This window comes from Oncorhynchus mykiss, chromosome 17 (genome assembly GCF_057628025.1).
Source record: "Oncorhynchus mykiss isolate SJ-2025 chromosome 17, ASM5762802v1, whole genome shotgun sequence".
NCBI classification, from domain to species: Eukaryota; Metazoa; Chordata; class Actinopteri; order Salmoniformes; family Salmonidae; genus Oncorhynchus; species Oncorhynchus mykiss.
This window is the reverse complement of record NC_143038.1, coordinates 13368313-13394200: the sequence shown is the minus strand read 5'-3', so window position 1 is coordinate 13394200 and position 25888 is coordinate 13368313. Positions and strand designations below refer to the sequence as shown.

The following is a 25888-nucleotide window of genomic DNA, read 5'->3' as shown; positions in this document are numbered from 1 at the left end:
GCAATACTAAAGTGCCTATAAGAACATCCAATAGTCAAAGGTATATGAAATACAAATGGTATAGAGAGAAATAGTCCTATAAATACTATAACTACAACCTAAAAAGTCTCATGTTAAGCTTTCATATGTTCTCATGTTCTGAGCAAGGAACTTAAACGTTAGCTTTTTTACATGGCACATATTGCACTTTTACTTTCTCCTCCAACACTTTGTTTTTGCATTATTTAAACCAAATTGAACATATTTCATTATTTATTTGAGGCTAAATGGATTTTTATTGATGTATTATATTAGGTTAAAATAAGTGTTAATTCAGTATTGTTGTAATTGTCATTATTACAAAAAAAAAATCTAAAATCGCCCGATTAATCGGTATCGGCTTTTTTGGTCCTCCAATAATCGGTATCGGTATCGGCGTTGAAAAATCATAATCGGTCGACCTCTAGTACATACACACACACACACACACACACACACACACACACACACACACACACACACACACACACACACACATACACACACACACATTTTACACTCATCATTTGTTGCTGCTCTGTTCTTTATTTGATTCTTATTTTTATCTATCCTGATGCCTAGTCATTGACCCCTGCCATCTTGCACATACAGTGTCTACCTCAAATACCTTGTACCTCTGCACATTGATCTGGTACTGGTACTTCCTGTATATATCTCCATTCTTGTATATTTTATTGTATGCCACTTGTGTTACTATTTTAAACTCTGCATTGTTGGGAAGCAAATATTTCATGTGAAATTCCACACCAGTTGTATTTGGCGCATGTGACAAATACAATTTAATTTGATTAGATTTAACTTTTATTTTGGTGATTCTTTGTTCTCAATGATTATATTCAAAAAAAATATACAGATCCAATTTCTTTTCTACATCCTTTATATCTGGTTTTAGTCATTTAAGTTTACACTGAAAGTGTTTTTCCATCCCGAAAATTAATAATACAAATAAATAAATAATATAATGTACTATTTTTACACCGCCGGCCCGCCCAAGGATTTCAATAGCAGAAAAATCTCTGCTTTATCCTTATTGAGTTATAGAGCAGAAGTGGTAAGATAATGCAGATATGTCCATATTATTGCTTTAGGGATAGTGGGCCGGTCTGCTATTCTTGCAAGCCAAAACCAACCCTTGAGCTAGCTAGCTGGCTCAGTTTTGAATAACTGTTTTGAGAGACTAGTGGTCTTTTTCATGTTTCCTATTAACTGATGTTACACAGGTACGAATTACTCGCATTTTACACACATTTTTTGTTGTTTTGGCACTGTACTCCAGCACTTTGGATTTGAAATGATACAATGAGGTTAGACTGCAGACTATCAGCTGCTGTTTAGAAATTACAGCACTTTTTGTACAAAGTCCCCCAATTTTAGGGGACCAAAGTATTGGTGTAAATTCACTTAAATGTGTATTAAAGTAGTCAAAATTAAAATTACATCAATCTTGTGACTCTACAAACTTGTTGGATGCATTTGCTGTTTGTTTTGGTTGAGTTTCAGATTATTTTGTGCCGAATAGAACTGAATGGTAAATAATGTATTGTGTAATTTTGGAGTCACTTTTATTATAAGTAAGAATAGAATGTTTCTAAACACTCCTACATTTATGTAGATGCTGTCATGATTACGGATAGTCCTGAATTAATCGTGAATAATAATGCGTGAGAAAGTTACAGACGCACAAATATTATACCTCTAAGACATGCTAACCTCTCACCATTACAATAACAGGGAAGGTTAGCATTTAGGGGATGTATATTCCTCTGTAACTTTCTCACTCATCATTATTCTCCCAGAAAACGGTTGTCATTACATTAGCATCATCGCTAACGGCTACGGAAAGTGAAGAAACAAACACGCACATTCCAGTGCCGTTGCCTCTTCAGAAAGTTGAAGGAAAATACAAATCACTGATGCATTTTGTTCATGTCTTACTGTATGATAGGGAAGAGTCGGGTAAGTTGAGCCATTTTTAATATATAGTGTTCTTTCTTTCTAACAAATATATGTACATATATTTAAGGATGGTCTGTATCCCAGGAAATAATTAGAATTAATGTAAACATTCATTTTGAAAACTTGTCCCAAAAAATGTATCTCTTGGCACAACTTATAGGGTAGCCGCCTTCAAATATTTGTACTGAATTAAAAATTACCAATACCCTTTTTAAAAACATGTATTTCTTTATTTCCCAAACACAATTCAACACAATCACAATCACTTTTTTGTATTTTAACACAGGCCAGGCCCTGTTGTTACCTCATATCCCAGCGATAATGCATTGCATTATGCCTGGGAAGAAAACACTTCAAACTTTCCATTGGCTCAAACATTTTTACCCCCTTTTTCTCCCCAATTACTAGTAGTTACTACCTTGTCGCTACAACTCCCGTACGTGGTGGCACAGCTAGTGCTGCAATGCAGTGCCCTAGACCACTGCGCCACCTGGGAGGCCCTTGGCTCAAACATTTTGACTATATTAGCCCACACAGCTACAAGGATGCTCTTTCATGCTAAGTTTAGGACCTCATATTGAGGCTTGTAGAGGCCTCAACTGATGCATATAACAATCTTAAAAGTATCTACTTTGGTTAAAGTTAAATGGAACCTTTATTTAACTGGGCAAATCAGTTACAAACATATTCTTATTTACAATGACAGCCTACCCTGGCCAAACCCGGACTACAGAGGGCGAATTGTGTGCTGCCCTATGGGACTCCCAATCACAGCCAAATATGATACTGCCTGGAATTGAACCAGCTCTTGGTTCAATGACAACTCTTGCACCGAGATGCAGTACCTTAGACCTCTGCGCCACTCGGGAGCCCACGAGGCTTGTTTAGATACAGTTGAAGTCGGAAGTTTACATACACCTTAGCCAAATACATTTAAACTTAGTATTTCACAATTCCTGACATTTAATCTTAGTAAGAAATCCCTGTTTTAGGGCAGTTAGGATCACCACTTTATTTTAAGAATGTGAAATGTCAGAATAATAGTAGAGAGAATGATTTATTTAAGCTTTTATTTCTTTATTGTAGTAATGAGTACTAGTGTGTTTTAGCTGTGGAGTGATTGTGTGTGTTTGTGTACGTATCTGTCCCTGTGATCCACCGCTACTGAGAGCTGAGTGGAGTGGACTTGGGGGCTGTGGGAGTGTATGGTCAGGGTCAGCGTGTCGAGTAAGGGTCAGAAGACTATCAACACTGTCGGGGGGAGCCGTCAAGCTCAGATCAGTCCCTGGAGCAGACACTGACCTACTCTCTATCCATACGCCTCATGTACAAAAGGTTACCAAAGGTTGAGAGCATCAACTAACACAAGGGATGACAGTCAACTCTGATAACTGATAAATGTAATGGCTTGGGACAGTTGTGGCAGTTTGCACTAAACCGGAACACGCAGTTAGTTATCAGAGGCAATTAAATTGGGACTAGGAGCTATATTGCACTTTTTAAACAATTGATCTAATGTGCACTTATCAGGAGTTGACTGTGGTGCTGTGGATGACACCATTGAATTTTCCATTTCGAATTTGTGAGTTAATTTTCAGCTAAAGTTGTTGGATGTCAGACGTATAAACAAATTGTGTGACTCCACTCTTGATTATAAGATGCTTATAAGATAAGCTCCTGCTATGCCATGCACACAGCATAAAGAGAGCCTGCCAAGGTCAACATTGATAACTATGGCCCGCGGTAGTCGGCTGAAAATTGAAGGGTGTGACATATGTCTGGTCTCATTAGCTTTGTTTGCGCCCCACTAAGTCCCCTGTCGTTGCGATGCTAAGAGCCTGCTCTCTGAACCCTCCCTGCAGTAGCAGCAAAGCTGCAGATTAGTGCCGAGCCTGTCTAGCTGTGGGGAGTTGAGTTTTATACTCGCCGCCTGATGGATTTGTGTGACCGGTCACTTTAGAGTTCTACTGCACTATGTAACTGAAGCTAACATGCTTTCTGAAGTATTACTATTATTGTATTAGTCTGTTTCTTCAGCTGCAAGCCTTAGGAAAGTTACTAGCAAGCAAAGCCAGGATAGCAGTTTACCTGTTGCGTTCGATATGCGCCACAGGTCACAGAGTGAGTAATGAGTAATGTGGTTTATCATTGGAGACTCATCAATCTTGGTTGTTGCTTCTGTTTGTTTGTTTAGTCTATCTCTCTCTCTCTCTTGCTGACTATTATCCACCTGTGGTACCTGTAGTACGCTCTTCGATAATCTCAAAGTGAGTGTGAGTAATCTACGTGTTGTGGTGTATCATATGTTTTGGAGAGACAGCAATCTCGGTTGTTGCATCTGTTGTTTGTTTAGTCTCGCTCACAGTCTCGTATTGACTAATATACGTCTGCTGTTCTAGACGCACCTGGGATGTCTGTTGTGTCTGCTCTGAGTCACTTTGATCCTGACTAAATGTCTCGTCTGCTGTTTTTTTTATTTGTCTGCAGGTTGAGTGTGGCGTAGTGAGAGGCGGGATGACCAGACACTGAGGAAAAAGGAGCAGACACTGAGGAAAAAGGAGACAGAGGAGTGAGTGTTCACCGTGGGAGAGCTCCTCATCACTCTCCCCCCCTGACAGCTGCATCAATGTTTTCTCCCGACCAGGAAAACATCTCCACCACCCCAGCCTCTACCAAAGTGCCAGTCAAATACGGAGAGCTCATTGTTCTGGGGTAAGAGGAGGCTTAATTGCATTTTGTTGCTTATGTACAGTAGGGTTATCCTAATCTGATATTAGTGAGGGGGTGGGCAGGCAAGTGCAAGTGTTGGTTCAGGGATGTATTTATTATTTTTTGGGGGTGGGGGTTGAGGTGAGGGGTTATTATTTATGATACTCTTTGAAGAGGTAGGATTTCAGGTGCTTTCGGGAAGATGTGCAGGGACTCTGCTGTCCTAGCTTCAGGGTGAAGCTGGTTCCACCATTGGGATGCCAGGACAGGAGTGGGAGGGCCAAGATACCAAAGTAGGCAGAACTGAATGCTTGTTTGGTTTGTAGGGTATGAGCATAGCCTGAAGGTATGGAGGGGCAGTTCCTCTTGCTGCTCCATAGGCAAGTACCATGATCTAGTATTGCAAGTACCATGGTCATTGACCTTGTTATCACAGGCGCAGCATAATGCTTGGGTTTCTATCTCCAACAGTGAAGTACTAATACCTACATAACAATGCAAAACAATCCGCACATTCCAAAAGTAAAACATTAAGAAATTAAGAAATCAATGGAACGTGGTCAAACGTGGTTTCCATATGTGTGATGTGTTTGGTACCGTTCCATTGATTCCATTCCAGCTATTACAATGAGCATGTCCTCCTATATCTCCTCCCATCAGCCTCCACTATATATATATACTGTATATATACAGTGCATTCGGAAAGTATTCAGACCCCTTTCCTTTTTCCACATTTTGTTACGTTACAGCGTTATTCTAAAATAGATTAAATATATTTTTTCTCATCAATCGCATTCAGACCCTTTGCTATTAGACTCAAAATTGAGCTAAGTTCCATCCTGTTTCCATTGATCATCCTTGAGATGTTTCTAAAACTTTATTGTAGTAAATTAAATTGATTGGACATGATTCGGAAAGGCTGTCTATATAAGGTCCCACAGTTGACAGTGCATGCCAGAGCAAAAACAAAACCATGAGGTTGAAGGAATTGTACGTCGAGCTCCGAGATAGGATTGTGTCGAGGCACAGATCTGGGGAAGGGTATCAAAAAATGTCAGCAGCATTGACGTTCCCTAAGAACACGGTGGCCATCATTCTTAAATGGAAGAAGTTTGGAACAACCAAGACTCTTCCTAGAGCTGGCCACCTGGCCGAACTGAGCAATCGGGGGAGAATGGCCTTGGTCAGGGAGGTGACCAAGAAACAGTTTCTCTGTGGAGATGGGAGAACCTTCCAGAGGGACAGTGGTAGAGTGGCCAGATGGAAAAAAAGGCACATGACAGCCCTCTTGGAGTTTGCCAAAAGGCACCTAAAGATTCTCTGGTCTGATGAAACCACGATTGAACTCTTTAGCCTGAATGCTGTAACAATGTACACTGAGAGTTGGGAAGCAAGTTCAGGGAGTGAATACATGTAATGAATAAACAACCATGAACTTATCAAGAAACACAAACAGCTCACCGACATGATACAGAAACAATAACGCCTGGGGAAGGAACCAAAGGGATTGACATAAATAGGGCAGGAAATCAAGGAGGTGATGGAGTCCAGGTGAGTGTCCATAAGCGCTGGTGCGTGTGACGATGGTTTCAGGTGTGCGTAATAATCAGCAATCTGGTGACTTAGAGGCCAGTGAGGGAGTATACGTGACAAATGCCAAGCGTCACGTCTGGAGCAAACCTGGCACCATCCCTACGGTGAAGAATGGTGGTGGCAGCATCATGCTGTGGGGATGTTTTTCATAGGAAGGGACTGGGAGACCAGTCAGGATTGAGGGAAAGATGAATGGAGAAATGTACAGGGAAATCCTTGATGAAAACTTGCTCCAGAGCACTCAGACTGGGGGCGAAGGTTCACCTTCCAGCAGGACAATGACCCTAAGCACACAAGGGGTCAGAAAACTTTCCAAATGCACTGTGTGTGTATATATATATTAAATATATTTATTTAAAAAATATAAATAAACTTTCAAATGTCTCTCCTGTGAAGACTTGCGGCATACACCTACAGTATATATATAGGCCCTAGTTAGCAGCCTATTTTTCTGTTGTTCCTTGTGATTTTTGACTCGTTAATATCTCATATCTCACCCCGCCATATTAGGTTTCCCTTCTTCATTGGATAATCAGACCTAGATGTGCGCCTCCGAAAGATCTGACTATCCCCTTCTAAGCGTATTTTGACAGGCAACCTATATTAATATAATCATGTCTCTGACCTCTCTCATAATTCTATTATTATATTTCGCCTTCCAATTTACGTTTTTCTGCCTACATCTTCTGACCCTATTATACGTTTTAGGTCTCACCATTAGCTAGTTTAAATTGGCAGTGGCCACAGATGCCCAGGGTCATTATGGACCCTGCTTCATTGTTGAATTTACAACTAATTCCTGTCTTCCATTTGCATAGAATACTTGGTTCCCTTTAAAACATTTTTCTCCACACAAAATTTTAAAGACAGATCACCAGATATAAACTCCTTCAGATATTTTAGCGTCTAACACCCAGAATACATACATCATTTAATGCAATCATACAGATATTATCCCCTATATCCGTGAATAAAAAAGTACTGACCTTATTTTTTGCAGCTGAGGTTTCAATGTTGGTAGGATCTCGTCACCGTTTCTGTCGCATACTAGTTCGCCACCGGCCTGTAAAGAACCCTCTGAATGGGGCCAGGTCTTTAATCTATTGATATTTAATTTGCCCATGCACGGTTTCGGTGTCTCCATGGAATGACAGAAAAAGATATTGAGATCCGGCTCCGAAGGACCAAGCTATCAAGAGAATTTTCAATCCCAATGATAATAACTAACAATACATAAGCTTTGACCAATTCCCGAGATTTGTAAGACCCTGGGTTTAATAAAAATTAGGCAAAGACTCAGCTTATGCGAAAGGTTCGTACAGTTAATTCATAAGAGCGCAATGAAGTCCATAATACAAAGACATCCATTTTATAACTCATACGCACATACATACACACGAACAGTAGATGAGTTGTATCTTTCCCCATAGTTCTCACCACTGTTTATCACTACCAAGCCGACAGTTCCATTCCCCCGAGATTAGAGGAACCTTGAAAGGACTCCCTGTCCTATCGTAAGTTTCTCCGAGTTCTAGTCAGGTCAGGTCATACACAGTTGAATTGTTCTCGGTATCTCCTTAGTCACACAAACTCACACATGTCTCTACCGAACCTTATTGGACTTACGTTTAGTACTTTAATTATTCATTATACATTCTACATAAACTAATAATCACTAATAGTTACGTCTCAGGGTGGAATTCTTTAATCATTACCTTTAAGCATATAAATTCCCTGATCAAGCCGTCATACCGCTCAGGAAAGAGAAGCCTTTTGTCTCCTAGAGATGAAGATACTTTGTTGTGAAAAGTACAAATCAATCCCAGAACAACAGCCTTGTGAAGATGCTGCAGGAAACAGGTACAAAAGTATCTATATCCACTGTAAAACGAGTCCTGTGTTGACATAACCTGAAAGGCCGCTCAGCAAGGAAGAAGCCACTGCTCCAAAACCGCTATAAAAAAGCCAGACTACAGTTTGCAACTGCACATGGGGACAAAGATCGTACTTTGTGGAGAAATGTCCTCTGGTCTGATGAAACAAAAAAATAACTGTTTGGCATTATGACCATCTTTATGTTTGGAGGAAAAAGGTGGAGGCTTGCAAGCTGAAGAACACCATCCCAACTGTGAAGCACGGGTTGGCAGCATCATGTTGTGGTAGTGCTTTGCTGCAGGAGGGACTGGTGCACTTCACAGAATACATGGCATCATGAGGCAGGACAATTATGTGAATATGTTGAAGCAACACCTCAATACACAAGTCAGGAAGTTAAAGCTTGGTCGCAAATGGGTCTTGCAAATAGACATTGGCCCTAAGCATACTTCCAACATTGTGGCAAAATGGCTTAAGGACAACAAAGTCAATGTATTAGAGTGGCCATCACAAAGCTCTGACTTCAATCCTATAGAAAATTTGTGGGCAGAACTGAAAAACCGTGTGCGAGCAAGGAGGCCTACAAACCTGACTCAGTTACACTAGCTCTGTCAAGAGGAATGGGCCAAATTTCACCCAACTTATTGTGGAAGCTTGTGGAAGGCTACCCGAAATATTTGACCAAAGATAAACAATTTAAAGGCAATGCTACCAAATACTAATTGAGTGTATTTAAACTTCTGACCCACTGGGAATATGATGTAAGAAATAAAAGCTGAAATAAATAATTCTCTGTACTACTATTCTGACATTTCACATTCTTAAAATAAAGTGGTGATCCTAACTGACCTAAGACAGGGCATTTTTACTAGGATTAAATGTCAGAAATTGTGAAAAACTGAATTTAAAGGTGTTTGGATAAGGTGTATGTAAACTTCCGACTTCAACTGTACCAAGAGAGTTTTCATCTGTATTTTTTATACCACCAAAGAACGATACTGGTACTAAGACCACACTCAATGAGCTGTATACCACCATAAGCAAACAGGACCATGCGCATCCAGAGATGCTCCTCCTAGTGGCCGGGGACTTTAATGCAGGGAAACTTAAATCGGTTTTACCTAATTTCCACCAACATGTTAAATGTGCAACCAGAGGGAAAAAAACTCTAGACCACCTTTACTCCACACACAGAGACACGTACAAAGCTCTCCCTCGCCCTCCATTTGGCAAATCTGACCATAATTATATCCTCCTGATTCCTACTTACAAGCAGAAATTGAAGCAGGAAGCACCAGTGACTTGGTCAATAAAAAACTGGTCAGATGAAGCAGATGCTAAACTACAGGACGGTTATGCTAACACAGACTGGAATATGTTCCGGGATTCTTCCGATGGCATTGAGGAGTACACCACATCAGTCACTGGCTTCATCAATAAGTGCTTCGATGACGTCGTCCCCACAGTGACTGTGCATACATACCCCAACCAGAAGCCATGGATTACAGGCAACATCTGCACTGAGCTAAAGGGCAGTGTTGCCGCTTTCATGGAGTGGGTCTCTAACCCGGAAGCATATAAGGCAAATGGTCAATACAGGACAAAGATCAAATTGTACTACTCCGGCTCCGATGCTTGTCAGATGTGGCAGGGCTTGCAAACTATCACATACTACAAAGGGAAGCACAGCCAAGAGCTGCCCAGTGACACGAGCCTACCAGACGAGCTAAATTAATTCTATGCTCGCTTCGAGGCAAGTAACACTGAAACATGCAGGAGAGCATCAGCTGTTCCGGACGACTGTGTGATCACGCTCTCCTCAGCCGATGTGTTACCAGGACGTGTACTCCGACCATGCGCTGACCAACTGGCAAGTGTCTTCACTGATATTTTCAACCTCTCCCTGTCTGAGTCTGTAATACCAACATGTTTCAAGCAAACCACCATAGTTCCTGTGCCCAAGAACACTAAGGTAACCTGCCTAAATGACTACCGACCCGTGGCACTCACGTAAGGTAGCCATGAAGTGCTTTGAAAGGCTGGTCGTGGCACACATCAACACAATTATCCCAGAAACCCTGACCCACTCCAATTTGCATACCGCCACAACAGATCCTCAGATGATGCAATCTCTATTGCATTCCACACTGCCCTTTCCCACCTGGACAAAATGAACACCTATGTGAGAATGCTATTCATTGACTACAGCTCAGCGTTCAACACCATAGTGCCCTCAAAGCACACCCCTAAGCTAAGGACCCTGGGACTATACACCTCCATCTGCAACTGGATCCTGGACTTCCTGACGTGCCGCCCCCAGGTGGTAAGGGTTGGTAACAACACATCCACACGCTGCTCCTCAACACAGGGGCCCCTCAGTGGTGTGTGCTCAGTCCCCTCCTGTACTCCCTGTTCAGTCATGACTGCACGGCTAGGCACGACTCCAACACCATCATTGCGTTTTCTGATGACACAACAATGGTAGGCCTGGTCACCGACAATGATGAGACAGCCTATAGGGAGGAGGTCATACCTGGCTGTGTGGTGCCAGGACAACAACCTCTCCCTCAATGTGATCAAGACTAAAGACATGATTGTGGACTACTGGAAAAGGAGGACCGATCACGCCCCCATTCTCATCGACCGGGCTGTAGTGGAGCAGGTTGAGAGCTTCAAGTTCCTTGGTGTCCACATCACCAATAAACTAACATGGTCCAAGCAAAAGAAATGGGATGGTGTATCGCTGCAGAAAGCTGTGGTAGCCATGCTGGTTAAGTGTGTCTTGAATTCTAAATAAATCACAGACAGTGTCACCAGCAAAGTACCCCCAAACCATCACACCTCCTCCTCCGTGCTTCACAGTGGGAACCACACATGCGGAGATCATCCGTTCCCCTAATCTTTGTCTCACAAAGACACAGTGGTTGTAACCAAAAATCTCACATTTGGACTCATCAGACCAAATTACAGATTTCACCGGTCTAATGTCCATTGCTCGTGTTTCTTGTTCCAAGCAAGTCTCTTCTTATTATTGGTGTTCTTTGGTAGCGGTTTCTTTGCAGCAATTTGACCATTAAGGCCTGGTTCACGCAGTCTCCTCTGAACAGTTGATGTTGAGATGTGTCTTGAACTCTGTGAAGCATTTATTTGGGCTGCAATCTGAGGAGCAGTTAACTCTAATGAACTCTGGGTCTTCCTTTCCTGTGGCGGTCTTCATGAGATCCAGTTTCATCATTGATGGTTTTTGCGACTGCACTTGAAGAAACTTTACATTTTCCGGATTGACTGACCTTCATGTCTTAAAGTAGTGATGGACTGTCATTTCTCTTTGCTTATTTGAGCTGTTCTTGCCATAATATGGACTTGGTCTTTTTCCAGATAGGTGCTCTCTTTTGTATACCTTGTCACAACACAACTGATTGGCTCAAACGCATTAAGGAAAGAAATTCCACATTAACTTTAAACAAGGCACACCTGTTAATTTAAATGCATTCCAGGTGACTACCTCATGGAACTGGTTGAGATAATACCAAGAGTGTGCAAAGTTGTCATCAAGGCAAAGGGTGGCTACCTTGAAGAATCTCAAACATAAAATATATTTTGATTTGTTTAACACTTTTTTGGTTACCACATGATTGCATATGTGTTATTTCATAGTTTTGGTGTTTGACTGTTAACTCTAATGAACTTTTGACTGATGCTATATAAACTGAGCAAAAAGAGAAACGTTCTCTCACTGTCAACTGCGTTTATTTTCAGCAAACTTAACATCTGTAAATATTTGTATGAACATAACAAGATTCAACAACTGAGACATAAACTGAACAAGTTCCACAGATATGTGATGAACAGCAATGTAATAATGTGTCCCTGAACAAAGGGGTAACAGTCAGTATCTGGTGTGGCCACCAGCTGCATTAAGTACTGCAGTGCATCTCCTCCTCATGGACTGCAACATATTTGCCAGTTCTTGCTGTGAGATGTTAACCCACTCTTCCACCAAGGTGCCTGCAAGTTCCCAGACATTTCTGGGGGCAATGGCCCTAGCCCTCACCCTCCGATCCAAGAGGTCCCAGACGTACTCAATGGGATTGAGATACGAGATCCGGGCTCTTCGCTGGCCATGGCAGAACACTGACATTCCTGTCTTGCAGGAAATAACGCACAGAATGAGCAGTATGGCTGGTGGCATTGTCATGCTGGAGGGTCATGTCAGGATGAGCCTGCAGGAAGGGTACTACATGAGGGAGGAGGATATCTTCCCTGTAACTCACAGCATTGAGATTGCCTGTAATGACAACAAGCTCAGTCCGATGATGCTGTGACACACTGCCCCAGACAATGACAGACACTCCACCTCCAAATCGATCCCGCTCCAGAGTACAGGCCTCGGTGTAACACTCTTTCCTTCAACGATAAACGTTAATCCGACCATTACCCCTGGTGAGACAAAACCTTGACACATCAGTGAATAGCACTTTTTGCCGGTTCTGTCTGGTCCAGCGATGGTGGTTTTGTGCTCATAGGCGACGTTGTGATGTCTGGTGAGGACCTGCCTTACCACAATCCCTCAATCCAGTCTCTCTCAGCCTATTGCGGACAGTCTGAGCACTGATGGAGGGATTGTGCTTTCCTGGTGTAACTCGGGCAGTTGTTGTTGCTATCCTGTACTTGTCCCACAGGTGTGATGTTCAGATGTACCGATCCTGTGCAGGTGTTGTTACACGTGGTCTGCCACTGTGAGGACGATCAGCTTTCCGTCCTGTCTCCCTGTAGCGCTGTCTTAGACTTCTCACAGTACGGACATTGCAATTTATTGCCCTGGCCACATCTGCAGTCTTCATGCCTCCTTGCAGCATGCCTAAGGTACGGTCACACAGATGAGCAGGGACCCTGAGCATCTTTCTTTTGGTGTTTTTCAGAGTCAGTAGAAAGGCCTCTTTAGTGTCCTAAGTTTTAATAACTGTGACCTTAATTGCCTACCATCTGTAAACTGTTAGTGTCTTAACGACCGTTCCACAGGTGCATGTTCATTAATTGTTTATGGTTCATCGAACAAGCATGGGAAACATTGTTTAAACCCTTTACAAATGAAGATCTGTGAAGTTATTTGGATTTTTACAAATTATCTTTGAAGGACAGCGTCCTGAAACAGGGACGTTTCTTTTTTTGCAGCGTTTACATTTTAAACATCACACACAGCCTACATTTGAGTACATACACACAAAGTATCAAGGTCAAATAGGGGAGAGGCATAGTGCGGTAATGTGTTGCCATTTCTGTTTTTTTGCAAACAGGATGCATGTTTTGGAATATTTTCATTCTGTACAGGCTTCCTTCTTTTTACTCTGTAAATTAGCTTAGTATGTGGAGTAACTGCAATGTTGTTGATCCATTCTTAGTTTTCTCCTATCACAACAATTCAACTCTGTTACTATTTTAAAGTCAGCATTGGACTCATGGTGAAATCCTTGACTGGTTTCCTTCCTCTCTGGCAACTGAGTTAGGAAGGACACCTTTACCTTCGTAGTGACACCAATCAAAGTGTCATTTATAACTTCATCATGCTCAAAGGGATATTCAATGTCTGCTTCGACCCCCCCCCCCCCCCCCCCCCCTCATCTACTCAATGGTCTTTGTCATTGAATATGTGTTTGAAGTTCACTATTCCACCGAGGGACCTTACAGATAGATGTGTTGTGTGGAGTACAGAAATTAGGTAGTCATTCAAAAATAATTTTAAACACTATAATTGCACACAGAGTGAGTCCATGCAACTTATTATGTGACTTGTTAATTAACCTTCTTTTTTTTTTACTTCGGAATGTATTTAGGTTTGCCATAAAAAAGGGGTGAGTAGTTATTGACACAAGACATTTCAACTTTTCATTTTTTATTAATTTGTAAAAATGTCTAAAAACATAATTCAACTTTGACATTATGGCGCATTGTGTGTAGACCAGTAATAAAAATAACACAACAAAATGTGGAAAAAGTCAAGGGATGTGAATACTTTCTGAAGGCACTGTACATGTTAAGTTGCGTATTGGCAACTGTGGTATGCTACAACTGTGCTACGTGGAGGTTCTTTCAAATAAATGCAAGTCAGCACTTATGCTCTAAATGTGAACCACATTGTTCCAAATTCCAACAGACACAATGGTACATGTTAATTTACAATATTTGAACTGGGCAGTTTTGTTTCTTTTTGAAAGGGGGAGCAGGGTGGTTCTATCTAAATCCAATTAAATGTACACTGCAACTCAGCCACAGTGAGGGTAAACAAAGAGCTGCTGGCTTCCTGAGTGTAAGCCATTTTATTGGACAAAGGAGAATGTAGCCTATGTGGCGCGGAGAGGGAGGATGTGAGCTGAGTTGTTGGTGGTTGTTGTGACTTCGAAAGTATTCTGTCACGTTCACGTTGTATTCAGCAGTAGAACGGTCTGAAAAGAAACAACGTTCAACTGACAATTAGGTGGTCATAGACTACTTTCTTTTTGCAGTTCCAAGTAGTTAACAAAAGCATTGGTTGTCTCAGTTAGCACTGGATGTAATGCTACCAGTTAAGACGTGAAATTAGATAATACAGTCTTAATACTTCAGCTTGTCCAGGAAAAGTAGGTAGCTGCAACAGGAAAGCCCTCATTTCCCAATGAAATCTTTGCACAGCAGATGCTGGCAGAGGTAAGTGACCAAAAGATAACCTCATAGCTTAGCTCCTCTGATTGGACCAAAGAGGATTGGGTCTTGTTTTAATGGAGATCTGACTGCAACAAACCCAACGCTGGAGTGTGACCTTATTCCACCAAGGAATAACAGTAGACAGTTGACCCCTCTCAGTGGTCACTCAATTTTAGAAGTGGATCAAATGACTTCATTACATTTACATTTGAGTCATTTAGCAGACACTTCTATCCAGAGCGACATACAGCAGCAATTAGAGTTAGGTGCCTTGCTCAAGGGCACATCTATAGTTTTAATTAATTTCCCTTTTAAATGGGTTTACAGTGGTTAAACTATTTGTTTTATTTGTGTTCAGAATCTTAGTTAGCATAGTCTTATTTTGCATAGTCTTATTTTCACATATTAAAATAAAAATGTACACTATGTGGCCAAACGTATGTGGACACCTGCTCGTCGAACATCTCATTCCAAAATCATGGTCATTAATATGGAGTTGGTCCCCCCTGCAATAACAACATCCACTCTTCTGGGAAGGCCTTCCACTAGATGTTGGAACATTGCTGAGGGGATATGCTTGCATTCAGCCAAAAGAGCATTAATGAGGTTGAGCACTGATGTTGGGCGATTAGGCCTGGCTCGCAGTCGACATTCCAATTCATCCCAAAGGTATTTGATGGGGTTGAGGTCACGGCTCTGTGGAGGTCAGTCAAGTTCTTCCACACCGATCTGGTCAAACCATTTCTGTATGGACCTCAATTTGTGCACGGGGGCATTGTCATGGTGAAACAGGAAAGGGCCTTCCCCAAACTATTGCCACAAAGTTGGAAGCACAGAATCGTCTAGAATGTCGTATGCTGTAGTGTTAAGATTTCCCTTCATTGGAACTAAGGGGCCTAGACCAAACCATGAAAATCAGCCACAGAACATTATTCCTCCTCCACCAAACTTTACAGTTGGCATATGCATTTGGGCAGGTAGCGTTATCATGGCATCCTCCATACCCAGATTCATCCGTCGGACTGCCAGACACTCCAGAGAATGCGTTTCCACTGCTCCAGAGTCCAATGGCGGGGAGATTTACACCACTCTAGTCGACGCTTGGCATTGCGTATGGTGATCTTGGGCTTGTGTGTGGCTGTTCGGCCATGGAAACCAATCCATTAACCAAATGTATTTGTAAAGCCCTTTTTACATCAGCCGATGTCACAAAGTGCTATACAGAAACCTAGCCTAATACCCCAAACAGCAAGCAATGCAGATGTAGAAGCAGGGTGGCTAGGAAAAACTCCCTAGAAAGGCAGGAACCTAGGAAGAAATCTAGAGAGGAACCAGGCTCTGAGGGGTGGCCAGTCCTCTTCTGGCTGTGCCGGGTGGAGATTATAACAGGACATGGTCAAGATGTTCAAACGTTCATAGATGACCAACAGAGTCAAATAATAATAATTTGCAGTGGTTGTAGGTCAGCACCTCAGGAGGTCAGCACCTCAGGAGGTCAGCACCTCAGGAGTAAATGTCAGTTGGCTTTTCATAGCCGATCATTCAGAGTTAGAGACAGCAGGTGCGGTAGAGAGAGAGATTTGAAAACAGCAGGTCCGGGACAAGGTAGCACGTCTGGTGAACAGGTCAGGGTTCCATAGCCGCAGGCAGAACAGTTGAAACTGGAGCAGCAGCACGGCCAGGTGGACTGGGGATAGCAAGGAGTCATCAGGCCAGGTAGTCCTGAGGCATGGTCCTAGGGCTCAGGTCCTCCGAGAGAAAGAGATAGAGAGAGCATACTTAAATTCACACAGGACACCAGATAAGACAGGATAAATACTCCAGATATAACAGACTGACCCTAGCCCCCTGACACAAACTATTGCAGCATAAATACTGGAGGCTGAGACAGGAGGGGTCGCGAGACACTGTGGCCCCATTCAACAATACCCCCGGACAGGGCCAACCAGGCAGGATATAACCCCACCCACTTTGCCAAAGCACAGCCCCCACACCACTAGAGGGATATCTTCAACCATATATATATTACATACGTATTCAGACCTTTTACTCTGTAATTTGTTGAAGCACCTTTGGCAGCGATTACTGCCTTGAGTCTTCATGGCCATAATGCTACAAGCTTGGCACATCTGTATTTGGGGAGTTTCTCCCATTCTTTGCAGATCCTCTCAAGCTCTGTCAGGTTGGATGGGGTGCATCACTGAACAGCTATGTTCAGGTCTCTTCAGAGATGTTTGATCGGGTTCAAGTCTGGGGTCTAGCTGGGCCACTCAAGAACATTCAGAGACTAGGGTCGTTGTCCTGTTGGAGGGGAACCTTCGCCCCCGTCTGAGGTCCTGAGCACTCTGGAGCAGGTTTTCGTGAAGGATCTTTCAGTACTTTGCTCCGTTCATCTATCCCTCCATCCTGACTGAAAAACATCCCCACAGCATGATGCTGCCACCACCATGCTTCACCGTCGGGATTGTGCCAGTTTTCCTCCAGACGTGATGCTTGGCTTTCAGGCCAAAGAGTTCAATCTTGGTTTCATCAGACCAGAAAATCTTGTTTGTCTGAGAGTCTTTAGGTGCCCATTGGCAAACTCCAAGTGGGCTGTCATGTGCATTTTTTTCTTGTCTGGCCACTCTACCATAAAAGCCTGATTGGTGGAGTGCTGCAGAGATCGTTGTCCTTCTGGAAGATTCTCCCATCTCCTCACAGAAACTCTGGAGCCATGTCAGAGTGACCATTGGGTTCTTGGTCACCTCCCTGAACACGGCCCTTCTCCCTCGATTGCTCAGTTTGGCCAGACGGCCAGCTCTGGGAAGAGTCTTGGTGGTTCCAAACTTCTTTCATTTAAGAATGATGGAGGCCACTGTGTTCTTGGGGACCTTCAATACTGCAGACATTTTTTGTTACCCGTCCCCAGATCTGTGCCTTGACACAATCCTGTCTTGGAGCTCTACAGACAATTCCTTTGACCTCATGGCTTAGTTTTTGCTTTGACATGCACTGTCAACTGTGAGACCTTATATAGACAGGTGTGTGCCTTTCCAAATCATGTCCAATCAAGTGAATTTACCACAAATGGACTCCCAATTAAGTTGTAGAAACATCTCAAGGATGATCATTGGAAACAGGATGCACCTGAGCTCAATTTCGAGTCTCATTGTAAAGGGTCTGAACATTTATGTAAATTTGGTATTTCGTTTTTTTTTTTTTTATACATTTGCTAACATTTCTGAAAAACTGTTTTTTAGAACAAGGCTGAAATGTAACAAAATATGGAACAAGTCAAGGGGTCTGAATACTTTCCGAATAAACTATATACAGTGGGGCAAAAAAGTATTTAGTCAGCCACCAATTGTGCAAGTTCTCCCACTTAAAAAGATGAGAGAGGCCTGTAATAATCATCATAGGTACACTTCAACTACAAAGAATTGAGATAAACTTTTGTTATTGACCAAATACTTATTTTCCACCATAATTTGCAAATAAATTAATTAAAAATCCTACAATGTGATTTTCTGGATTTTTTTGTCTCATTTTGTCTGTCATAGTTGAAGTGTACCTATGATGAAAATTACAGGCCTCCCTCATCTTTTTAAGTGGGAGAACTTGAAGAATTGTTGGCTGACTAAATACTTTTTTGCCCCACTGTATATCCAATATGATGAAACAAACAATCAACAGCTTCTTTTGTACTGTAACTTTTCAAGGTGGCCTTTTCCCACATTTGATGGTTCCCCTTAGCCTGGTCTCATACTGTAAGTGCCATAGCCAACTGCTCTTCAATATTCTATGGTATGATAAAAAATGAATGCAGAGAGGTGTTTGCTAAAGTACAAAACAGACTGGAACACCAGGCTAGGATACCACTGCCAGGATGTTTTGATTAAAAATGTCAATTTATATGGGGTGTGTTCTTGTTTACACAGGTACAATGGCTCCCTACCCAACGGAGACAGGGGGAGGCGGAAAAGCCGCTTTGCACTGTGCCGGAGACCCAAGGCCAGCGGGGTGAAACCCAGCACAGTACACGTGGCGTGTACACCTCAGGCAGCCAAGGTAGGAGCTAGGAAACAGTCATACTGTATGCTTGAATTTAAGACTTATTTCTGTAATTGTAGAAACTCTCTTATATAATGTAATGTATACTTGATATAAACAAGATGATAGTGACAGGATTGTCTCTTGTTGCACTAATACACAATCTTCTCTCTATAATAGGCATTATATATCCACTCAGAACAGGGGTGCCTGAAGTAAATGTAATTGGTAATGACATCATCCTGCTACTCCTAACATCAACTTTTCCCTCCTGCAGGCCATCAGCAACAAGGACCAGCACAGTATCTCCTACACTCTGTCCCGGGCCCAGACGGTGGTGGTGGAGTACACTCATGACAGCAATACAGACATGTTCCAGGTGAGTGTGTCCCCAGCGTGTCCTCACTGCTCAAGTCAAGCCTGGTCCCAGATCTGTTGTGCTGTCTTGCCAACTCACATGGTCGACTGTGTGATCACGCTCGCCGTAGCCGATGTGAGTAAGACCTTTGAACAGGTTAACATTCACAAGGCCGCAGAGCCAGACGGATTACCAGGAAGCATACGCAGAGCATGCGCTGACCCGCTGGCAAGTGTCTTCACTGACATTTTCAACCTCTCCCTGACCCTGTCTGTAACACCTACATGTTTCAAGCAGACCACCATAGTCTCTGTGCCCAAGAACGTCAAGGTAACCTGTCTAAATGACTATGGCCCCGTAACAGTCACACCTGTAGACATGAAATGCTCTAAAAGGCTAGCGTTCACAGGCTAGGTTGAATAGGGAAAATTTGAGTATCACATAGTAGCCAAAACCTATCGCTGTTACACTGAACTGGGGGAATGGAATATGAATGACAGTCATCCAATATGCTGTAATAGAAATAAGGCCATGCTCATAATTTTTTTAATCATCCTCCCTCATCTTGAATGTCACCGACTGCCACTGCTATACATCCTGTATAGATTGTACAGATTTGACGAATTACATTGTGGCTTCTCGAAGCTGATTCAGCAGGCGGTTAAGCAGTGAGACCTCATGAGGCCCGGGTGCACCCTGCCATTCCTTTCTGATAAGACCACATCACCCTCTCTTCCCTCTCTCGCTCTCTCTCTTTCTCTTACATCACTCTTCAATGTTCTCTCTTTCTCTCTCTCTCTCTCTCTCTCTCTCTCTCTCTCTCTCTCTCTCTCTCTACTCTCTCTCTCTCTTTCTCCCCCCTCTCTCCTTCTCTATCCATCACACACACTCTCTCACACACACACACTCTCTCTCTCTCTCTCTCTCTCTTTTACATATCTTTAACTCTCTCTCTTTTATGTCCCTGTTGACTCCTGCATGAGTTTCCCTAAGTAGAGAATAATTGTTCCGTTCACACACCCAAGGAACAACTACCATAGTGATGACAATAAGAAGCCGTGTCTTTCTTCACATGCATAGAAAGTCTAAACACACACACACACACAGAGACCCTTATCCCGACTGTCTCCACTCATAGTGATTTACAGACGTGAACAGTCTGACGGTGGCCAGCCGTGCTGTTACTCCATTACTTCTGCATGACATCAATGACAGCCTCAGCTAACATAAATCTGAAAATGTTTCCCTTTCTTTCTTACATTAATCTGCCACCTGTCTTTTCTCTCAATCTCATAGTCCAGGTCCTGATCTGATCTACATGTGCTTTAGCCAACTCTAACTAATGAATGGCATGAAAACGATAGAAGGCTTGGCTAACAGGCCTCTTAGTAAAAGCACTAATGGTTGAGAGACCAAATAAAAAGGAGGCAAGGAAAGGAAGCCATTTGAGTACTGAGACACAAATCTGTGATTCCTTAAACTAATCTAAATAAAGAACTGAATCAGTTTAGTTACTACAGTGGGGCAAAAAAGTATTTAGTCAGCCACCAATTGTGCAAGTTCTCCCACTTAAAAAGATGAGAGAGGCCTGTAATTTTTATCATAGGTACACTTCAACTATGACAGACAAAATGAGAAAAAAAATCCAGAAAATCACATTGTAGGATTTTTTAAATGAATTTATTTGCAAATTATGGTGGAAAATAAGTATTTGGTCAATAACAAAAGTTTATCTGAATACTTTGTTATATACCCTTTGTTGGCAATGACAGAGGTCAAACGTTTTCTGTAAGTCTTCACAAGGTTTTCACACACTGTTGCTGGTATTTTGGCCCATTCCTCCATGCAGATCTCCTCTAGAGCAGTGATGTTTTGGGGCTGTTGCTGGGCAACACGGACTTTCAACTCCCTCCAAATATTTTCTATGGGGTTGAGATCTGGAGACTGGCTAGGCCACTCCAGGACCTTGAAATGCTTCTTACGAAGCCACTCCTTCGTTGCCCGGGCGGTGTGTTTGGGATCATTGTCATGCTGAAAGACCCAGCTCACCGTTCTTGTGATCATTTTGACCCCACGGGGTGAGATCTTGCGTGGAGCCCCAGATCGAGGGAGATTATCAGTGGTCTTGTATGTCTTCCATTTCCTAATAATTGCTCCCACAGTTGATTTCTTCAAACCAAGCTGCTTACCTATTGCATATTCAGTCTTCCCAGCCTGGTGTCCTTTGACAGCTCTTTGGTCTTGGCCATAGTGGAGTTTGGAGTGTGACTGTTTGAGGTTGTGGACAGGTGTCTTTTATACTGATAACAAGTTCAAACAGGTGCCATTAATACAGGTAACGAGTGGAGGACAGAGGAGCCTCTTAAAGAAGAAGTTACAGGTCTGTGAGAGCCAGAAATCTTGCTTGTTTGTAGGTGACCAAATACTTATTTTCCACCATAATTTGCAAATAAATTCATTAACAATCCTACAATATGATTTTCTGGAGTTTTTTTTCTCATTTTGTCTGTCATAGTTGAAGTGTACCTATGATGAAAATTACAGACCTCTCTCATCTTTTTAAGTGGGAGAACTTGCACAATTGGTGGCTGACTAAATACTTTTTTGCTCCACTGAATATTTGCCTCTCTAAAAGCTTTTTTTTTTTGCAAGAACATTGCTAAAGCTTAATGGAATATACACTCTGATAACTCATATACCTCTTTTCCCTTCCATCCCAGATTGGGCGTTCCACAGAGAGCCCCATAGACTTTGTGGTGACAGACACGGTGCCTGGCAGCCAGCAGAGCCACGGGGGGGAGGGCCAGACCCAGACCCAGTCTATCCAGAGCACCATCTCGCGCTTCGCCTGCCGCATCATCTGCCAGCGGAGCCCGCCGTACACCGCTCGCATCTACGCCGCCGGCTTCGACTCCTCCAAGAACATCTTCCTGGGGGTGAGTTGGTGATTGTGATGAAAACAAAATAGCTGCCATATAATTAGGAGAGAAATACTACTAATGTGATATACTGTTTCTCTGTAAGCATTTGCAATTAGCATTCATGATGCAATGACGTTTATAAGCCATAATACAACCTTGAAATAACTATGAACTATTATAACTAAAAGTATTGCACACATATTTCTGAAACTTTCCTTTTCTACTTTCTATCCCTTCTTTCCCTCAGGAGAAGGCAGCCAAGTGGAGGACACAGGACGGACAGATGGACGGGCTGACCACTAATGGCGTGCTGGTGATGCACCCTCGCCACGGCTTCACGCAGGACTCCAAGCCGGGCGTGTGGAGAGAGATCTCTGTCTGTGGCAAAGTCTTCACCCTCAGAGAGACCCGCTCCGCCCAGCAACGGGGCAAGATGGTGGGTAGCTAGTAGATACATACATAGACACAAGCATGCACACAAGCACACACGTACACACACAGATGCGTGCGCACACATGAAGTAACAAGCCCTAACATGTGTAGATGTGAGTACTTGCAGAAACATAACATGTTCAAACACACACACACACACACACACATACACTCCTGTGCAGCCTCATTGAGTGAGTATACTCCCTGTAAGCCATGCCTTGCCATTGTTTTCCAGGGACATTGTTTTAAGTAGATGTTTCTGAAGCATTAATACTGCACTGATTGAATGGATGCTGCCAGATAATATCACCAGTTCTCACTCTAACTTGGAACAATTGACTCTTGAACAATTTTTCAGAACATAGACTACTGTCCTCCAAAATGTTATTGTTGGGTAACTTCATTAAGCCATTTTACCACAGCTCTGTGATATGAGCAGATGGGACATTTGTACAGAATAGTCTGGTTGGATGGGCTTTAACTGTTTGAGGTCTCTGTTTCTCATACACAGAAATCAGCATCTGATTTATAGTGTGATAGGTCTGTTATGTCACCGATAATAACCTCCCCTGGAAAACCCTGACTCTATACTTTTAAGTTCCATCCCCTTCTCCCAGAGACCACACAGTCAGTTTGGAAGATTTCAGTAAGTCAGAGGAATTCTCATAGGAATCTCACACTCCTAACCTCACCTTCATTTTGGGAGGAATGACTGAGATTCTGAGACATGCTGTTATTATGATTATGATGTGGTTTGGCCTTTAGACTTTAAAACTGAGGCATGAGAACGGCCAGGGAAGGGGGGAGGAAATGCCGAGAGCTGATAAGGGAGAAAGAGAGGAAGGGATGCTGGTTCAATGGGTTTAGTCACAGCAGGTCTGCACCTTGTCTGAAACAAAAGCAAGACCTCTTTGATCTATTATTGAGGTACATACCGAAGGCCAATAAAACAGGACAATGCTCAATATAATACTGAGATATACTTATAGTATCTCTCCCCAGTAAAAAAAAAATGAAAAGCACTTCATTAAGTCCTTAATGGAGAACCCAAGATCCCCCCTTCACCCCACAGCTATAAAATGTGGCATCGCAGGTTGCCGCCTACAGGACCATTGACACATTTAATCAAGGCAGACTGCAGAGCAACACCATGTGGAGCATGTGTTTGTATTGTGTTTGTTAATATCTTGCCATCTGTTTGCTAATATATCTGGGTGTCTTGCAGGTGGAGAGCGAGAGCCAGGAACTGGTGGATGGCTCGCTGATCGACCTGTGTGGCGCCACCCTCCTGTGGCGCACGGCCGAGGGCCTCTCGCGCACGCCCACCGTGAAGCACCTGGAGGCCCTGCGGCAGGAGCTGAATGCCGGGCGGCCCCAGTGCCCCGTGGGTTTCAACACCCTGGCCTTCCCCAGCCTCCGTCGCAAGGAGATCCTGGATGAGAAGCAGCCGTGGGCCTACCTCCGATGCGGCCATGTGCACGGCTACCACGCCTGGGGAGGCCAAGGACGGGAGCCCGAGGATGAGGTGGTGGAGGTGGGCCGGGAGAGGGAGTGCCCCATGTGCCGAACCAGAGGGCCGTATGTACCGTTATGGCTGGGGTGTGAGGCGGGGTTTTACCTGGATGCAGCACCGCCCACACACGCCTTTAGTCCGTGCGGTCATGTGTGCTCGGAGAAGACGGCAGCGTTCTGGAGCCAGATCCCGCTGCCACACGGCACGCACACCTTCCACGCCGCTTGTCCATTCTGCGTGCATCAACTGGCCGGCGAGAGCGGCTACCTCAGACTCATTTTCCAAGGGCCCCTGGACTAGATAATGGACAGTGGTCTCCTCCCAAACCCCAACTAACGCTTCACAACTACCAGGGTTGTGATCATTAGGGCACACAACAGAAAACATCTTAAAACATTTTGCAACAGAAAATTAACATTTGAGTTTCTTATTGGACAAATCCAGGTAGTCCCTCACTGTTTCAGACAGATTATTTATGTTTGGTGCTCTAATGAACATGACCCATGGCCATGCGATAACCAAGTGAATGGTGGAAAAACAGCTAAAGGACTATTAAACATTTCTTAACTTAAATATTTTGGAGAGCTACGGAATACTTTTTTTGCTTCTCTCATTTCAAGTGACCTTTTTTCTAGCAGTGCTGTTTTCGATACTATAATTCTATTTTTATGTTAACAATGAAAAAGCGCTACAGTATATGCTAACACAGCAAACTCTTCCACAGGTGCAGATTTGTAATGTTCTGATGCAAAATCCATTGTGAGGATGTGTGGTGTGGCTTGATGTTTATAGCCATTTCTTTTTCTATCTGAAAGGCAATTGTAGCAGAAACAAGCATACTTTGTAATGCTAGCTACTGTTTTGGAAGTGACCTCCTTTTTCTTAGACATGAAGACCCATGTTGTTAAACTAGGCCTAGTAAAAATAATATTTGGCGATTGCGTAAAAAAAAAGTGCTTATGACCTTATACCTTTTTTACCATGAATCCCAACATGTACCCTATCTTAATGTTATCAATCACCACATCAACAGGTATAAGGTGGTATAAGAAGTGGAAGAAGTACATAATAAAAAACAATATCACTTTTCTCTCTGTGTACCCTTCTGTACAAGGACTGGAGAAACAGATCTATAAATTGACTGGTGGAAACTTGTCGACATTGACACTTATCTGAGTGTCCAGAATGTGTTCAAGCAAGCAAGTGATCCATTTTTGTTCAATTGAAGTGTGGCCCTAAACACATTGACTTTTCAGATGGTATGAAAATGTTACCCTCTCATCTTCCATGTGTACCTGCATTCAGTGTGTATATAATATTTATGTTTGTGTGTATGTTAATGTACCCGTGTTTCGTCTTCTGATCTTAATTTACACAGTGATTTGTACTCCCAATTTTAGTAATGTGTGAAAGCTTATTTTCTTTACCGTTCAACCAACTTAATATTCAAGTTTTACCAATTTGTTCTGCTTTATATCCTCTTGATTGCCTGATGCCTTCATACAGGACGTTGAGTATTATTTCTGCGAAGAGGGTTGCTGTTGCAGACAACCATTTTTTTTTTTACCAACTGGAAACAATAAAAGTTAAAAGCTTTGAAATTGTTCACATTTGTGTGAGTGCTCTCTTTTTTTCCAATCCACTGTTGGAATCCAAGATCATCAATAGACACTGGACAGAACTCATGTATAGTAGATATTTGGTGTATTTAGCTAAAATAAACAAGATATGCAATAACATTCACCCTATTATACACAGTATTCATTTGGATTGACAGTACTA

General features: G+C 42.8%; 1 protein-coding gene across 1 annotated transcript in view; it reads left to right on the top strand.

The window, feature by feature from the left end:
• Positions 1-25712, top strand: part of LOC110493727 (E3 ubiquitin-protein ligase pellino homolog 1) — a 50479-nt gene extending 24767 nt beyond the window's left edge. The window contains exons 2-7 of the mRNA XM_021568154.3: positions 4483-4707; positions 18771-18900; positions 19160-19261; positions 21961-22176; positions 22409-22597; positions 23819-25712. Coding sequence (XP_021423829.1) covers positions 4622-4707; positions 18771-18900; positions 19160-19261; positions 21961-22176; positions 22409-22597; positions 23819-24406 — 1311 coding nt within the window. The 5' untranslated portion in view covers positions 4483-4621 and the 3' untranslated portion in view covers positions 24407-25712. The remainder of the gene's footprint in view (positions 1-4482; positions 4708-18770; positions 18901-19159; positions 19262-21960; positions 22177-22408; positions 22598-23818) is intronic.
• Positions 25713-25888: the final 176 nt, after the last annotated feature.